At 41.2% G+C, this 13,433-nt stretch overlaps 1 protein-coding gene across 1 annotated transcript in view; it reads left to right on the top strand.

The window, feature by feature from the left end:
- The first annotated feature begins 865 nt into the window (after positions 1–865).
- Positions 866–13,433, top strand: part of HSF5 (heat shock transcription factor 5) — a 48,992-nt gene continuing 36,424 nt past the window's right edge. Inside the window, exons 1-2 of the mRNA XM_060134743.1 lie at positions 866–1,511; positions 6,509–6,883. Of these exons, the coding sequence (XP_059990726.1) occupies positions 866–1,511; positions 6,509–6,883 (1,021 nt within the window). The remainder of the gene's footprint in view (positions 1,512–6,508; positions 6,884–13,433) is intronic.

The following is a 13,433-nucleotide window of genomic DNA, read 5'->3' as shown; positions in this document are numbered from 1 at the left end:
GGCCCTCTCTTTTTATCAGCACAAGCTTAGTTATTGATCAGATAGGGGAGTTATGCTTATGGATCCTACAGGGCTCTAGCCCATCTCATGTGAGGTTTATTTCTCTTTAATATCTAAAATTTCACCAGCTGGTTGATCAGGCACACGGGATTGTACCTGTCTCCCTGCTTCCTACTTCCCTCCTCACAGGCTCCTTCCGTTTTCTTTCCACTTTGGGTAAACGGTCTTGGGAAAAATATTGGCTGAAAAGAGTATATTTCATAACATGTAAAATGCTACTCTCTAAAAGGTGAATTTGTGTATTCAGGATACCTTACCACCATCACCATTTTTATTTGGAGAGACAAGCAATTCAACTGTTAGGACTAAGGTTATAGAGTTGTGCCCTTTTCTGTCGAGAAACGTCCGATTTTGTACTGCCCCACTGCTCACTTGCTTAATTCTAAAGTCCCACAGCTCCGCCGGCCGCAGGGAAATATGGGTCTCAGCATTCCACGGGGGTTAACCGGGCCGATCTCTTTGCAGAACGTAACACTACCTGGCGGGCGGCGGTTCCCAGCCCTTCCGGCGGGTTTAGGACGCCGAGAAAGCGCGACTTCCCCGCCACTGCACGTGGCCAGGCGGCTGGGGCTCAGGGGGTGGATCGATCGCGGTGCATCCGGCCGCGCAGCGGGAACTCGAGGCCCCATTGGCTGTGCCAGCGGGCGCCGCGGGGGCTCGCGCACCAACGGTCCTCGGGTTGGCGGCGGCGGCCTGGCGCTGGCAGGAGGGGGCAGGGAGAAGCGAAGGCCCGGGTTGGGGGGGATCGAGAACGGGGTGTGAGAGCCAAGCTCGGCGGGGCGAGGCCCAGGGCCCGGGCGGGGCGATGGAGGAGGCGCTGCTCTCCACCCCCATCAACCCCAACAACTTCCCCGCCAAACTGTGGCGGCTGGTGAACAGCCCCCGGTACCGCTCGATCCGCTGGGACGGCCGCGGCGAGGGGCTGCTCATCGACCAGCCGCTCTTCGAGGCTGAGCTGCTCAGCCCGCCCGTGGCGGGGGCCGGCGGCTGCAGCGGCGGCGTCCGGGGCGCCAGAGCCGAGCCCGAGCTCTTCAAAACCACCAACTTCACCAGCTTCATCCGCCAGCTCAACCTCTACGGCTTCCGCAAGGTGGTGCTGGGCGGGCCGGCCGCGGCGGGGCCCGAGCCGGGGCCTGGGGGCGGCGGGCCGGCGGGCGACGGGCCCCTCCACCACTTCCACAGTCCACACTTCCGTCGCGACCAGCCGCACCTGCTCGTGCACCTCAAGAGGCTCACCAGCGCCAACAAGGCCAAACTGGCGGCCGGCCTGGAGGTGCCCTGCCGGCCGCCCAACCGCTTCCAGAGGCTCCTCATCACGTCGGCCTCGGCCTCGGCCTCGGCCTCAGCCTCCGCCTCAGCCTCGGCCTCAGCCTCGGCCTTGGCCGCCACCTCCCCGCTGCCACATCAGGAGCCGCCGCCGCCACCCGCGGGGTCCCAGCCCGAGTCGCACGGTGAGTCTCGCCCCGCGCCGGGCGCACTGCCGTCAGGGGGCAACCGCCACTTCCGAGGGCATTTCCGCATCCTCTCCTTTGCTGTGTCGGGAATGCCCCCGGGAACCGCTTCCGCGGTGCTTGCCCGGAATTGGCCGCGGCACCTGCACCGCCCTCACCCGTGCCGGCGCCCCTCCCCGCCGGCACCGCCTCTGCGCTGAGTCCTCCGTGAACATTGAGGCCCTTCTGTGTCCACTAGCGCCCACAGGAACCTCTGCGTTAGGCTTGCTTTCTAGTCCTCCCGGAACCCTTTGGGCTCCAAACCTGTATAGCCGTTTACCTTCTCGAGACGCCGTCTCTCCAAGGCGAACACCTCAAATAAGTAGGCCTTTGTTGGAGCCCTGGTTCTGGAAGAAACACAGAAGGGGCTCCTCTGTTCTGATGGGAAGCAGAACAGAGTTCCTATACAGGGTGAGGATATGGCAAAGGTCAAGGTGGGAGGGAACAGTCACAGCCAAGAGAACTTAGAACATTTATGCCAACCAAGGGAAAGTGAACAAGGTGCAGGTGTTCTTGAAGATACATGCCATCTTCCACCCAATGACACATCTAAGAAATCTTGGGAGACGTGTTCTGACAACAATCATATTGTAGGTTCTGGAGTAAGGTGTAGAACAATAGGCGTTTATATATCTTAAAAGCAAAAATATAATAATATATTTTGTTGTTTACCAGATACTGTTCCTGTGTAGAATGAATTGGCTAAACAGTTCTTTCATTATAGCTGATTAGACCTGATGCTTATTTAGGTGTTATGGTTAGACAAATGTAAGGCACAAATGGTTTTCTTTACAGCTGTCAAGTTCTAGTTAAACAGGATTTTAGAAAGCTCACATTTGCAGCCTTTGAATTTTTCACTGTTGCCTTCAGTCTTTCAGTTTTGAAAAAATTTTCTATGTATAAGTTTGTATTTACTCAAAGTTCAGAAACTCTCTGATAGAAATTTATTTTATAAACTTGGTTTCTGATGCCCTTCCCCCTCTTCCAGGAAGGTGAGGGTGGCAGTATTCCCTTTCGTTGTTTAAAGAGTCTGTGATATGAAGCAGCATACCAAGAAAGCAACAGAATATAATAACGAGAATTCATTCTTTACCTTCAACTAAAAGAGTAATAGAGACATTTTCATCATGTTAACATGGATTTAACATAAGAGTTGTTGTGGTCCGAGCGCGGGTTGGAAAAGAATTTGCAGACACAAGGCAGAATGTTAAGGAAGGTAGAGTTTATTAAAGAGAAGGGTCGCTGCAAGAACAGTGGGCCGACTTCCTGGTAGCCAGGCAAAGTCGACGATGAGCATGGGTTGCTTGTCTGTTTTTATAGCCAGGGAACCTGCAAGTCATCTGCTGACTGGGCAGAGTACCTATGCTTTCAGTGTGCTGAGCGAGAGAAAAATGGGGCTAATGTCTTTCCTTAAATGGGATGGGAAAGGGACAGGGCATGCTGCTTGGGAGGGCTCTGGGACATCGCAGTGGTCACATTGTGACAGAGTGATAGGAGTCCTGTAACTCTTTGTTGTGGCAGTATTGACCCTTTGAGTTTATCTTGTTCTTTGTCCTTGGAGCACACCACAGAAGTGTCTGGGTTACTTCTCAGTTATGGAAAAACTGTAGATATACGAATAAAAGTAACACTATGTTCAGTTTAACCTAGGCCCAGGGTTATGAATGAAGCAATGTTCATTTGGAATTTAGAAGATAAGGGATTAGGTTGTGTATCTGTGGAGTTTAGTAGATAAGAGATTAGGTTAGAGTTCTAGTAACCAGTTGGAAAAACAGCAGTGGCATAGGAATGTTCTAAAGGAATATTAAGCCGCTTACTTCCATATAATGGTCATTGAGTTTGGTGGGGAATTGAATGGGAAAAGGCAGTGGAGACAATCCCTTGGCATTCATTTGGTAGAATCTCTGACATGGATATTTGTTTTTCAGATTGTGTGTCTGGTGGGCATAAGGAGAAAAGACTGAAAATGTGTCCGTGGGAAAAATAGGATAACCACTTCAAAGGAAGAAAGAAAGAAACATACATACATACAAGCCAACTCCTCTCTGATTTTCTTTTTCTCTCCCCCATCTTAAACCCAGTTGTATTCTAAGGATAGAGTTCATTTTAGTTGAAGAAATACAGGGACTACATAGGATCTGATTTTCTTCACTTACAGTTCAGTTGGTCAGCATTTTAAAGATTATTTGTTGACAAACATAAATTTAATTCATACTTTTTCAGTGTAGATAATACATCAATCCATATACACCTGAATTACTGTAGTTTTCATGCCTTTCCTGTTTTTTTACCATTCTCCCTGTTGGTGTGTGCAGGAGCTGTGTCAGGTGTGGGTTGTCTGCACCACAGGCTTGGTTCACTAGGGAACTGTGTTACTGGTTTGGGTGGAATGTAATGTTAAGTTCAAGAATACCGGCCCGCCTTTGTTTTGCTTTAATTCCATGTTCTAAGTCCTTGGCTCTTCTGTTTTGCCTCACCTAATTTTTATTCTGCTTGATTCTTGCCTTGGTTATATGCCTGACTACACTGCTCCTTCCCAGTCTCCTTTCTGTTTTCTGTGTTCCACTGCAGCTTCTGGTTTAAATACTTCTCTTTTACAGTAGAGTCCTCTGTTTTCGGACCTAGCTGTCTTACCTAGATCCACTGAGCCAGCTGTCCTGTTCACCTTTTGAGAATGTACTTGATAAGAAATGTGAGGATCACATGTTTTTCCCTGTTTTGTTTGCCCACTGTTGTTATTTTATTTTTAGTGGCAGTTTATTTTACACTACTTGTTAAAGTTTTCTGAACTAAGCAGCAAGTCTGAGCACTAGATAATCTGTTTTTGCCTGGGGATAACAAGCTCTCAAGAGGCAAGTTTTGGGAAGGAGGCAAATTCTTTCCTGGGGATTGATTAGCTCAGATTCACTTTTATAGATGCAATAGAAAATTTAAGAACAGAAATTCAGCCTGCCTTACAGTTCCAGGATTCTGGATTTAATCTTTACCAAATATGTCTTAGATGTTCTGAAGACATGTAGGTGATGTTCTATAAAGTTGGTCAGAATAGAACCCTTAACAGAAGAATAAATAAGAGCTGAGCATGTTTTAGTTCTTTATTTTTAAAAAACAAATTGAAAGGAATGTCCTCCTAATCCTAACCGTGTCCTTATGTTAGCAGCATCTAAAGAATATAAATATTTGGCCATCACTCAGAATTTATCGTAGTAGAAGTAGAATTATATTTTAATTCAGATCTAAACCAGAGTTATATTTTAATTCAGATCTAAACCAGAATTTGAGAAATCGAGGTAGAGCATTCGTTAATTATCGGCTTAAGTTATTGACAGTCTGAAAATTCATCAACAACTTAACCCTAAAGAGAGTAAAGAAGGGCACACTGTAGCAACATGAAGTTTTAGCATCCAAGAAAAAATCAAGTGGTGGGTAGTTTGGGACCTCAGAAACACCTGTTTGTGAAGAGCAAAAAAATGTTTCTTTAGGTCTTAAAACAAAGAATTCTCAGTGGTAGTTCAAAGTGTGTATACATGTGGAATTGCTAGTCAAGTAGCATAAAAACTATTTTTGTATTTTAAAGGAAAAAAGGAAAAGTAGTTTTTAAGAGGTGTATCATTTAATCTTCTGAGCTAAGATTTTGTTTTTTTCCACATTAGATTTAGAGCTCTTGATTTCCAGGTTCCAGAATTGTTTACATATATGTATGCATATATTTGTTTATTTTTGGCATTAATGCTTTATTCTTTTTAAATTTTATTTTAAGAGTTTATTTGAGCCAAAATCAATTTGAATGAGGCAGCGGCAAACCAGAAGTGGTTAAGAGCCTTCCTAATGCTTTATTCTTTAGAGGAAATTAAACACTATAGAAATACTAGAACAAAGGAAGTGTAACATGTAGAATGGTTTTACAGTTTAAATATTTGGAAAAGTAGGTACCTGAGTGCCATCTTTAGCAGATGAGTAGCACATAAATTAGATTTCCGTCTGTTTTATGGATTAGTTTAATAAAACAAATTGAAAAAACCTTGTGAACTAAATAATTTAGTGCGTAAAGCCCTTCCTAAGAGTAAATTAGGCTAGCTATATGTTCAAGAACCACAGTCTTTAAAATAAGTTCAGCTTGCAACATTTATATTTTCCTTTTCCGCATTACATAGTATTGGCCTTTTTCTCTCTTCCTCATCTCCACTTTTTAATTCCTTTCTAATTTGCTGGGTAAGAAAAAACAAATACTGGAATCTCTTGGCCTGAGTGTGTGGATTTTTAACAAACTCTCCAGGTGATTCAAATGTAGATCAGTGTTTGAGAGCCATTGATATCTAGGAAGGGACTCGACTAGAGATACTCTGAAGAAGAAAAGACCATGGAAAATTATTGATTGAGTTAAGGAATGAACAAGCCAGAGTTTTCAAGCTTGACTTTTCTGCAAAGATTTTTATTAAAATTTGAAAAATCGAAAGGGAGCAAAGAACATTAAATTACTTTTTGGTGTGTGTTATAATTTATATTTCTTCCACACTTATATCTTTTACGTATATGGTTGAGGGCTTATTTTTGTGCCTATTATTAAGGTTCCTAAATGATTTGAAAGACTGGAATTTCTAAAACTTCTAGGAAGTAGTTTACAGGTTGGAAAAATCTGGGTCAGTCAGTTGAGGTGAAAGGTAAGATGACATTTAACATTTGATTTAATGTTAGAGTTTGGCTACTTTGTCTCTTATGACAGTCATATTGAGAACCAGACAAAAGTTATTTGATTATTTTTTCAGCATTACATGTGTAATCTCATATTCTGGATTCTGAACAACTTGTTTTTACCAATAAATTTCTGTTGTGTTAAAAGTGGCTGAGAACTCAACATAGCCACAAGTGAAGAGAAGCGCATATTTTGTGACTTTTGGTTTACTACGTCTGGTGGTGTAATGTAAGATTAGTAAATGTGCTCCTCCTCTTTTATGCAGGACCAGTGGCTGTAGGACAATTCCACCGGTCGTTCCGGCGAGATAGTTTGTCTCCTTACTCCTACGTATCAGCTCCATCCCACAACCACGGTCCTTTCCCTCTGAAAGGTTTAGATCGGACCCCGATTCCTCCTAGAACATGGCAGAACTCTCTTGGAATGCACCCAGGACAAGTGGAAACGTCTCTCACTTTTTCAGATAAAGGGGTTCCATTTCCTGTACTACAGAGGTTTCCAACTGAGGTTACATATACCCTGCAGCCCAGTGCCACATCCGTACATGTTCAACAAGGTCCTCAAACAATGATCAGCTCCTCCCAGAAATATAGTAACTACACACCGTCAGCGCAGTACTCCCAAGCCTACTATCCAACAGGTATGAGAAATTCAAGTTCAGTGGCTTCTCTTAAGGTACTTTTAATGAGAATTTATATTTTTTTAATGTGTTTCTGTATGCCTAAACAAAAATAGGAATATGCACTTAAGAAATGTCAAAGATTTCTCATGAGTACACATTATTTAGCAATAATGTAAAATTTCATTGATGCTTAAAAGTTGTGAAAATTCTGTTCGTGCGTAAAGGTATAGGTTTTAATGAAACTGTTGTATCCTCAAAATATGTCCTAGTACTAAAATTAAGACTTCGTACATCAGACCTTGGTATAACTCCTGCTCTTGGTGTAGTAGTTTTTTGTTTTTTGTAGGTTTCTTTTTTTTTTTTAGAAAACCTGCTTATATACATATTACATTGTTTATTTTTTAGTTATGTAGGTGAGACTAGCTCATAACGAAATCATGTTAGTATCTCAGTAACGAAGTTTAATAAAAGAGCAACTCACCATCTCTTAAGACTGAATTATATTCTTGTAGTAAAAATGTGATGGTGTGGTTTGGCAGTGCAGTCCCTGCAGTGTTAATCCCAGCCAGTGAAGAACTGGGAGTAGCAGAGAGAAGAGCCTGACAATGACAACTGACCCAGAGCCCAGCCAAGGGCATGGAAGGCCTGCTAGTAGATCTCAAGCCACTCATTGGGAATCCTTAAGATAGTGACCCTCTATTTAGCTTCTTGGGGCTAGGGAGTGTCTTTTTTTGGGGGGGGTACATTTTTGCAAAATGATAGCATTACCATTTAATTCAGAACAATTTCATGGTTTTGCAGAAGCACCATAGAGGTGATGTGTGTTTTCATGTAGTGTTTACCCAGAGTGATGAAATGGGGCAATAGAAACAAGTCAAGGGTCAAGGCTTTCAGAAACGACTGGGAAGAGAAGAAAGGGGGCAATCCTTTGCCCTATGAATTAAGGTTCTAGGCATATTAATTAAGTACATCTGGAAGCAATTTCTAGAGGTATTTTGTTAGACCATTTTTCCCAGGCAGGACGAAATCAAAAGCTAAAATAAGTGGAAGGCATGTGAATTAGATAAGGGGGTAAATAATTTGTTGCCTTTTAAAAATTGTAAATTTGGGAACTGTTCCATTTGTAATAATACTCACTATTTTCTAGCTGGTAGCATCCAACATATTGTTTTATTATTGGCTCATTGCGGTTTACCCAAATATGGCCAGTAAAAGGGATTGCTTTATTTTCTCAAAGCACTTAAGTTTAATAATATTAAAATAATAAAACCAGAGTTTAAATTAGATTGGGTTGTATAGATTTTTGGAGCTGCTACTGTTCTGGAGGATGGAGTTGAGAAGGAAAAGGGGAAGGAATTATATGGAGTAAGATGATATAGCACTTCTAATCATTTACCTATTAGAGATTTAAAAAATTTTTTTTACCTTATTATATAAAAAAAAGTTGAGGCCTAGTTCTTTTTCCCAGATTTTCAGCTACTTCTTTGAAGAACAAAAATATCTGGGTGATCTTTAAAAACAGAAGATGACTAATTTCATGTTATAAGTTGTATATCTTATGTATAGCAACAAGTAGTATCAGATTTTTATTGAGGAGTTTAATCCAATATTTTAATAAACAAATTAGGCATTTCTATCTAAATTATAATTTTGGCTGCCTTCCATATATGCATAGAATATATATATATATATATATATATATATATATATACACACACACACACACACATACACACAGAGAGCCAATCTGTGCCTTTCTTACACTTGCTTTATGTTCTATAGCCTGTCAACTGGACAATACCCCTACTTCCCCTCCTTTTACCAATAAATGTTTCTCTTTCTTTTCCGAACCTCCCTCCAAACCCCCCTCCTCACACTACTAAAGACTAAAGACTCAAAAAGCTTCTGGGGAGTTGAAATTTAGAAGGACTGCAACAGAGAGATGTAGAAATGTTCTTGGCCTTCTAATTTGGAATTTTGGAGAAATTTTCCTATGGACATATTAGACATAGTGGTTAGGTTCTGTATTACTGTTGGTCCTTCTGTTACGGTATAGATGGTTATAGTCTGGCTTAGGAGCCAGACTAGCCTATATGATGATGTTTCTACGGGAAAATGTATTCCAAGTTCCAAACAATCCTCTTGGAAACTCCTAGTTCTAAATTTTATGAGAACTAGTTATATAGTATTTACTAGAAAACACTACAGATTGTTAATATTATTCCTCATTATGGAAATACTGTTTGTTAAATTATTGTGATTTAAGGATATATGTTATTTTAAAATATTTTATGTTAGCTTGGATTTAAATTTATAAATAAATTTATTAATTTGATAATTACACTGGAAATCGTCTCCAAGAGTCCAAGGTAAGGACTAGGGAAGAGACACATTAAAAGAACAAGTAAGTGCTGCTGATGTTTTGATAATGTAGAGTGAATATGAAATAGAATCTGGGGTTATGTGAATTTTTTGTTTTGTCTTCTTTGATATGGATAATTGAAATGACTATGAAGGTTCTGAGATTACGAGAAAAAGAAATCTCATGATTTCATGATGACTTCAAATATATAGAGGAGTTCTATGATACAATGTAGGCAGAATTGCTTTGAACATTCTGAAGTACTATATAAATAAAAAAATAAAAAGTTGTATTGTTAAATACATAAGACCTGCTATGGAAAAGAAAGTGCTAAAGAAATACTGTACAAGTACTTAATTCCTCCAAATTTTAGGTGAAGGAAGCAAAAAGTAGTGAGCAATTTAACCAGTATTTAGTGAGTACCTGTTTATGAAGGGTTTTACAAATGACTTTCCCAGAGTTAAGTAAAATACTATTGTCAGAGGCAGGATGATAATCACTCCCAAATCCAGCTCTCCAAATCCTAATAAAGTAACTAATTTTGGAATAATGGTCATACTTGTATCCTTTCAAAGTGAACTATATGACTTGAGGTTTGGATCAAATTTTAGTAAAAAACAATACTCAACTTCATTTAAAACTTAGTTATAGGGCTTCCCTGGTGGCGCAGTGGTTAGGAGTCTGCCTGCCGATGCAGGGGACGTGGGTTCGTGCCCCAGTCCGGGAGGATCCCACATGCCGCGGAGCGGCTGGGCCCGTGAGGCATGGCCGCTGGGCCTGCGCATCCGGGGCCTGTGCTCTGCGGCGGGAGAGGCCACAGCGGGGAGAGGCCCGCGTGCCGCAAAAAAACCCCCCAAAAAACAAACAAAAAAAAACCTTAGTTATATTGAAAATAAACTTGGATCTGGTCTTCAAATGGTATAACCAGTAAATTTTGAATTTTGTAATATTTCATAAATTATTAATTTCTCTAGTAAAGCGAAACATTGAGACTAAAAAACTGCTATCAGACTGACTCCTAAATTGACTCACCTGAATTATTTCTTACATTTGTCATTCTGCTCTTGAAGCATGTTTTCTTTTTTATTTATTTATTTAATTTTTTGGGGCTGCGTAGGGTCTTAGTTGGGGCACGCGGGGTCTTCATTGCGGTGCGGGCTCTTCATTTTGGCGCATGGGCTTCTCTCTAGTTGTGGCGTACAGGTTTTCTCTCTCTAGTTGTGGCACGCAGGCTTAATTGCCCCCCAGTGTGGAAGGCAGATTCTTTACCACTGGACCACCAAGGAAGTCCTGAAGCATCTGTTTTCTTTGCCTAGATCGTTTATATTTTTTCCAGTCTTATCACTTCTTCAAAGACAAAATGTTGTAGATCCAGTGCTATTTGACTCTTTTTAGTCTTACCCTATCTTGAATTCAGTTTTTTTCCTCTAATGCTATTTTCACAGTGTGCTGCTATAATTTAATGTCCCTTTTTTATGAAAAACTTCATTTTAGACCTTTTTATTTTACTCATTCTCTATATATTTGAACATACATAAGAATATTAATATATTCATATTTATATAGAGAGTCCTGTATTGAGGAATTGTTTTCCTTTGACTCATGTTGTAATGCTGAATTGACTCAAAATCAACTTTGATTTTTTTTCTGCATTAAGTTTTAAGCTCACAGCAGTGATCAGCAATTTGTAGCTGCCTTTTATCTCATATTTTAATTAACAAATACTTGTATAACAATCACTGTGACCAGGTACTATTCTGAGCACTTTCCAAATATTAATTAGTTTAATCCTCACAACAACCTTATAAGATAGGGAATGTAGTTATCCTCATTTTATAGATTAGAAACTGAAGCACAGCCAGGCGCAAGCAGGGCTGGGGAACAGATCCGGGCAAACTGACTCAAGGGTTCATTATTTTGGCCACTGTGCTCTGCTGCCTGCCTGCCTGTCATACAAAGAGGGACTTTTGTTTTGTTTTTCTTTTGCGAGAGACTCTTTCCTGATATATCTCTTACCCAGAGTTAGTTACTTCCAGATAGGGTAGATGACAGAGTTTGGTGGGGGGACCTCCCCTTCTGTGCTGCCGGTGACAGTGGGACTGGCCCTGGGCTATTGACTCACCCTGCTCAAGCAGAGAGAACATACTCCAGCTGTTGGAGTCAGGGGTCCAGTTTGGGGGCCTCTGAGGAGTGGGGCTGTGTCGAATTCATTTTTGTATCCCCCTGCACCTACCATAGTGCTTGGCCATAATGGGCCCTTAGTAAATAATTTATTGAATGAATGAAATAATTCTAGTCTCAGCTTTGCAGTTAATCATCTGATGGACATTGTGACATTCTGTGGATTATTTCATGTCACTCAGCCTCAGTTTCCCTTTCTATAAAGTGGCAATAATATTTTGGGTCAGGGATTAAATGAATTAATGTATGTGAATAGACTATAAAACTTAAAACACTATTTACATATAAAGGATAACATTTTAAAAACTGTATTTAAAATGAGCCTAGATATTAATACTTTAAAGGCTAACTAAAGTGGTTTGTAAGAACATAGCCTTCCCCTGAAGGTACATATGTTTATTGAAAAACATATTTTGTATCATTATTAAAAATTTTTTCTGAATTGACTCTTGGGCAAAGAAGGTTGCTTATTATTGTTTTAACGTACATTAAATTTTAAAGGTTTGATCTCTAGGCTTCTAATCCTACATAATGTACATAAACAAGTATGGAATCTCAAGTTATAGGAGCTTTCTGATGGTAGCCTGTATTGTCAGTTTCTCTGAAAAGGGCTGATTTTGTTCTTATGGAAAGAGGGACTTGGCATAGATACACCAGGAGGTTTTCTTTAGCTGCCAGAAGAAACTAAGCAAAAGCACAATTATATTTTCCTTTCTCTTTATTGAGGTAAAATATATGTAACATAGAATTTACCATTTTAACCATTTTTAAGTGTACAGCTCTGTGGCATTAAATACGTTCACATTATTGTACTAGCATCACCACCATCCATTTCCAGAACTTGTTCGTCTTCCCCCAGCTGAAATCTGTATCCATTAAACACTAACTTCACATTCCCCTCTCGCCATCTTTTGGCAACCACCATTCTACTTTCTGTCTTGAAGAATTTGATAACTCTAGGGACTTCGTATAAGAGCAGACATACATTTGTCCTTTTGTGATTGGCTTATTTCACTTATTTCAAGAGTCATTGATACTGTGGCATGAGTCAACATTTCCTTCCTTTTTATTTTTTATAAATTTATTTATTTTTGGCTACATTGGTTCTTTTTTTTAAACATCTTTATTGGAGTATAATTGCTTTACAATGGTGTGTTAGTTTCTCTTTATAACAAAATGAATCAGTTATACATAGACATATGTCCCCGTATCTCTTCCCTCTTGTATCTCCCTCCCTGCTGCATTGGTTCTTTGTTGCTGTGTATGGGCTTTCTCTGGTTGCAGTGAGTGGGGGCTACTCTTCGTTGCGGAGCACAGGCTCCAGGCACGCGGGCTTCAGTAGTTGTGGCACACGGGCTTGGTAGTTGTGGCTCGCGGGCTCTAGAGCACAGGCTCAGTAGTTATGGCTCACGGGCTTAGTTGCTGTGTGGCATGTGGGATCTTCCTGGACCAGGGCTCGAACCCCTGTCCCCTGCATTGGCAGGTGGATTCTTAACCACTGTGACAACAGGGAAGTCCCTCCTTCCTTTTTAATGCTGAATAATTTTCTATACATTTCCATATGTATGGACCACATTTTGTTTATCCGTTCACCTGTTGATAGACACTGGGTTGCTTCCACCTTTGGCTACCGTGAATAATGCTGCTATGAACTTGGTTGTACAATAATCTGTTCTGCTTTCACTTCTTTTGGGTATAGGCTGGAACACCATTTCTTTTCAAATTAACTTAAATTTATTTATTTATTTGGCTGCGGTGCGCGGGTTTTCTCTAGTTGTGGCGAGCGGGGGCTACTCTTCGTTGCAGTGCGCGGGCTTCTCATTGCGGTGGCTTCTCTTGTTGTGGAGCACGGGGCTCTAGGCGTATGGGCTTCAGTAGCTGTGTCACGCAGGCTCAGTAGTTGTGGCACACGGGCTTAGTTGCTCCGCGGCATGTGGGATCTTCTTGGACCAGGGCTCAAGCCCGTGTCCCCTGCATTGGCAGGCAGATTCTTAACCACTGTGCCACCAGGGAAGTCCCTAGAAA

This window comes from Lagenorhynchus albirostris, chromosome 20, assembly GCF_949774975.1.
Source record: "Lagenorhynchus albirostris chromosome 20, mLagAlb1.1, whole genome shotgun sequence".
Taxonomy (NCBI): Eukaryota; Metazoa; Chordata; class Mammalia; order Artiodactyla; family Delphinidae; genus Lagenorhynchus; species Lagenorhynchus albirostris.
Note: the sequence above shows the minus strand (reverse complement) of the source record. Positions and strands in the feature narration are given on the sequence as shown.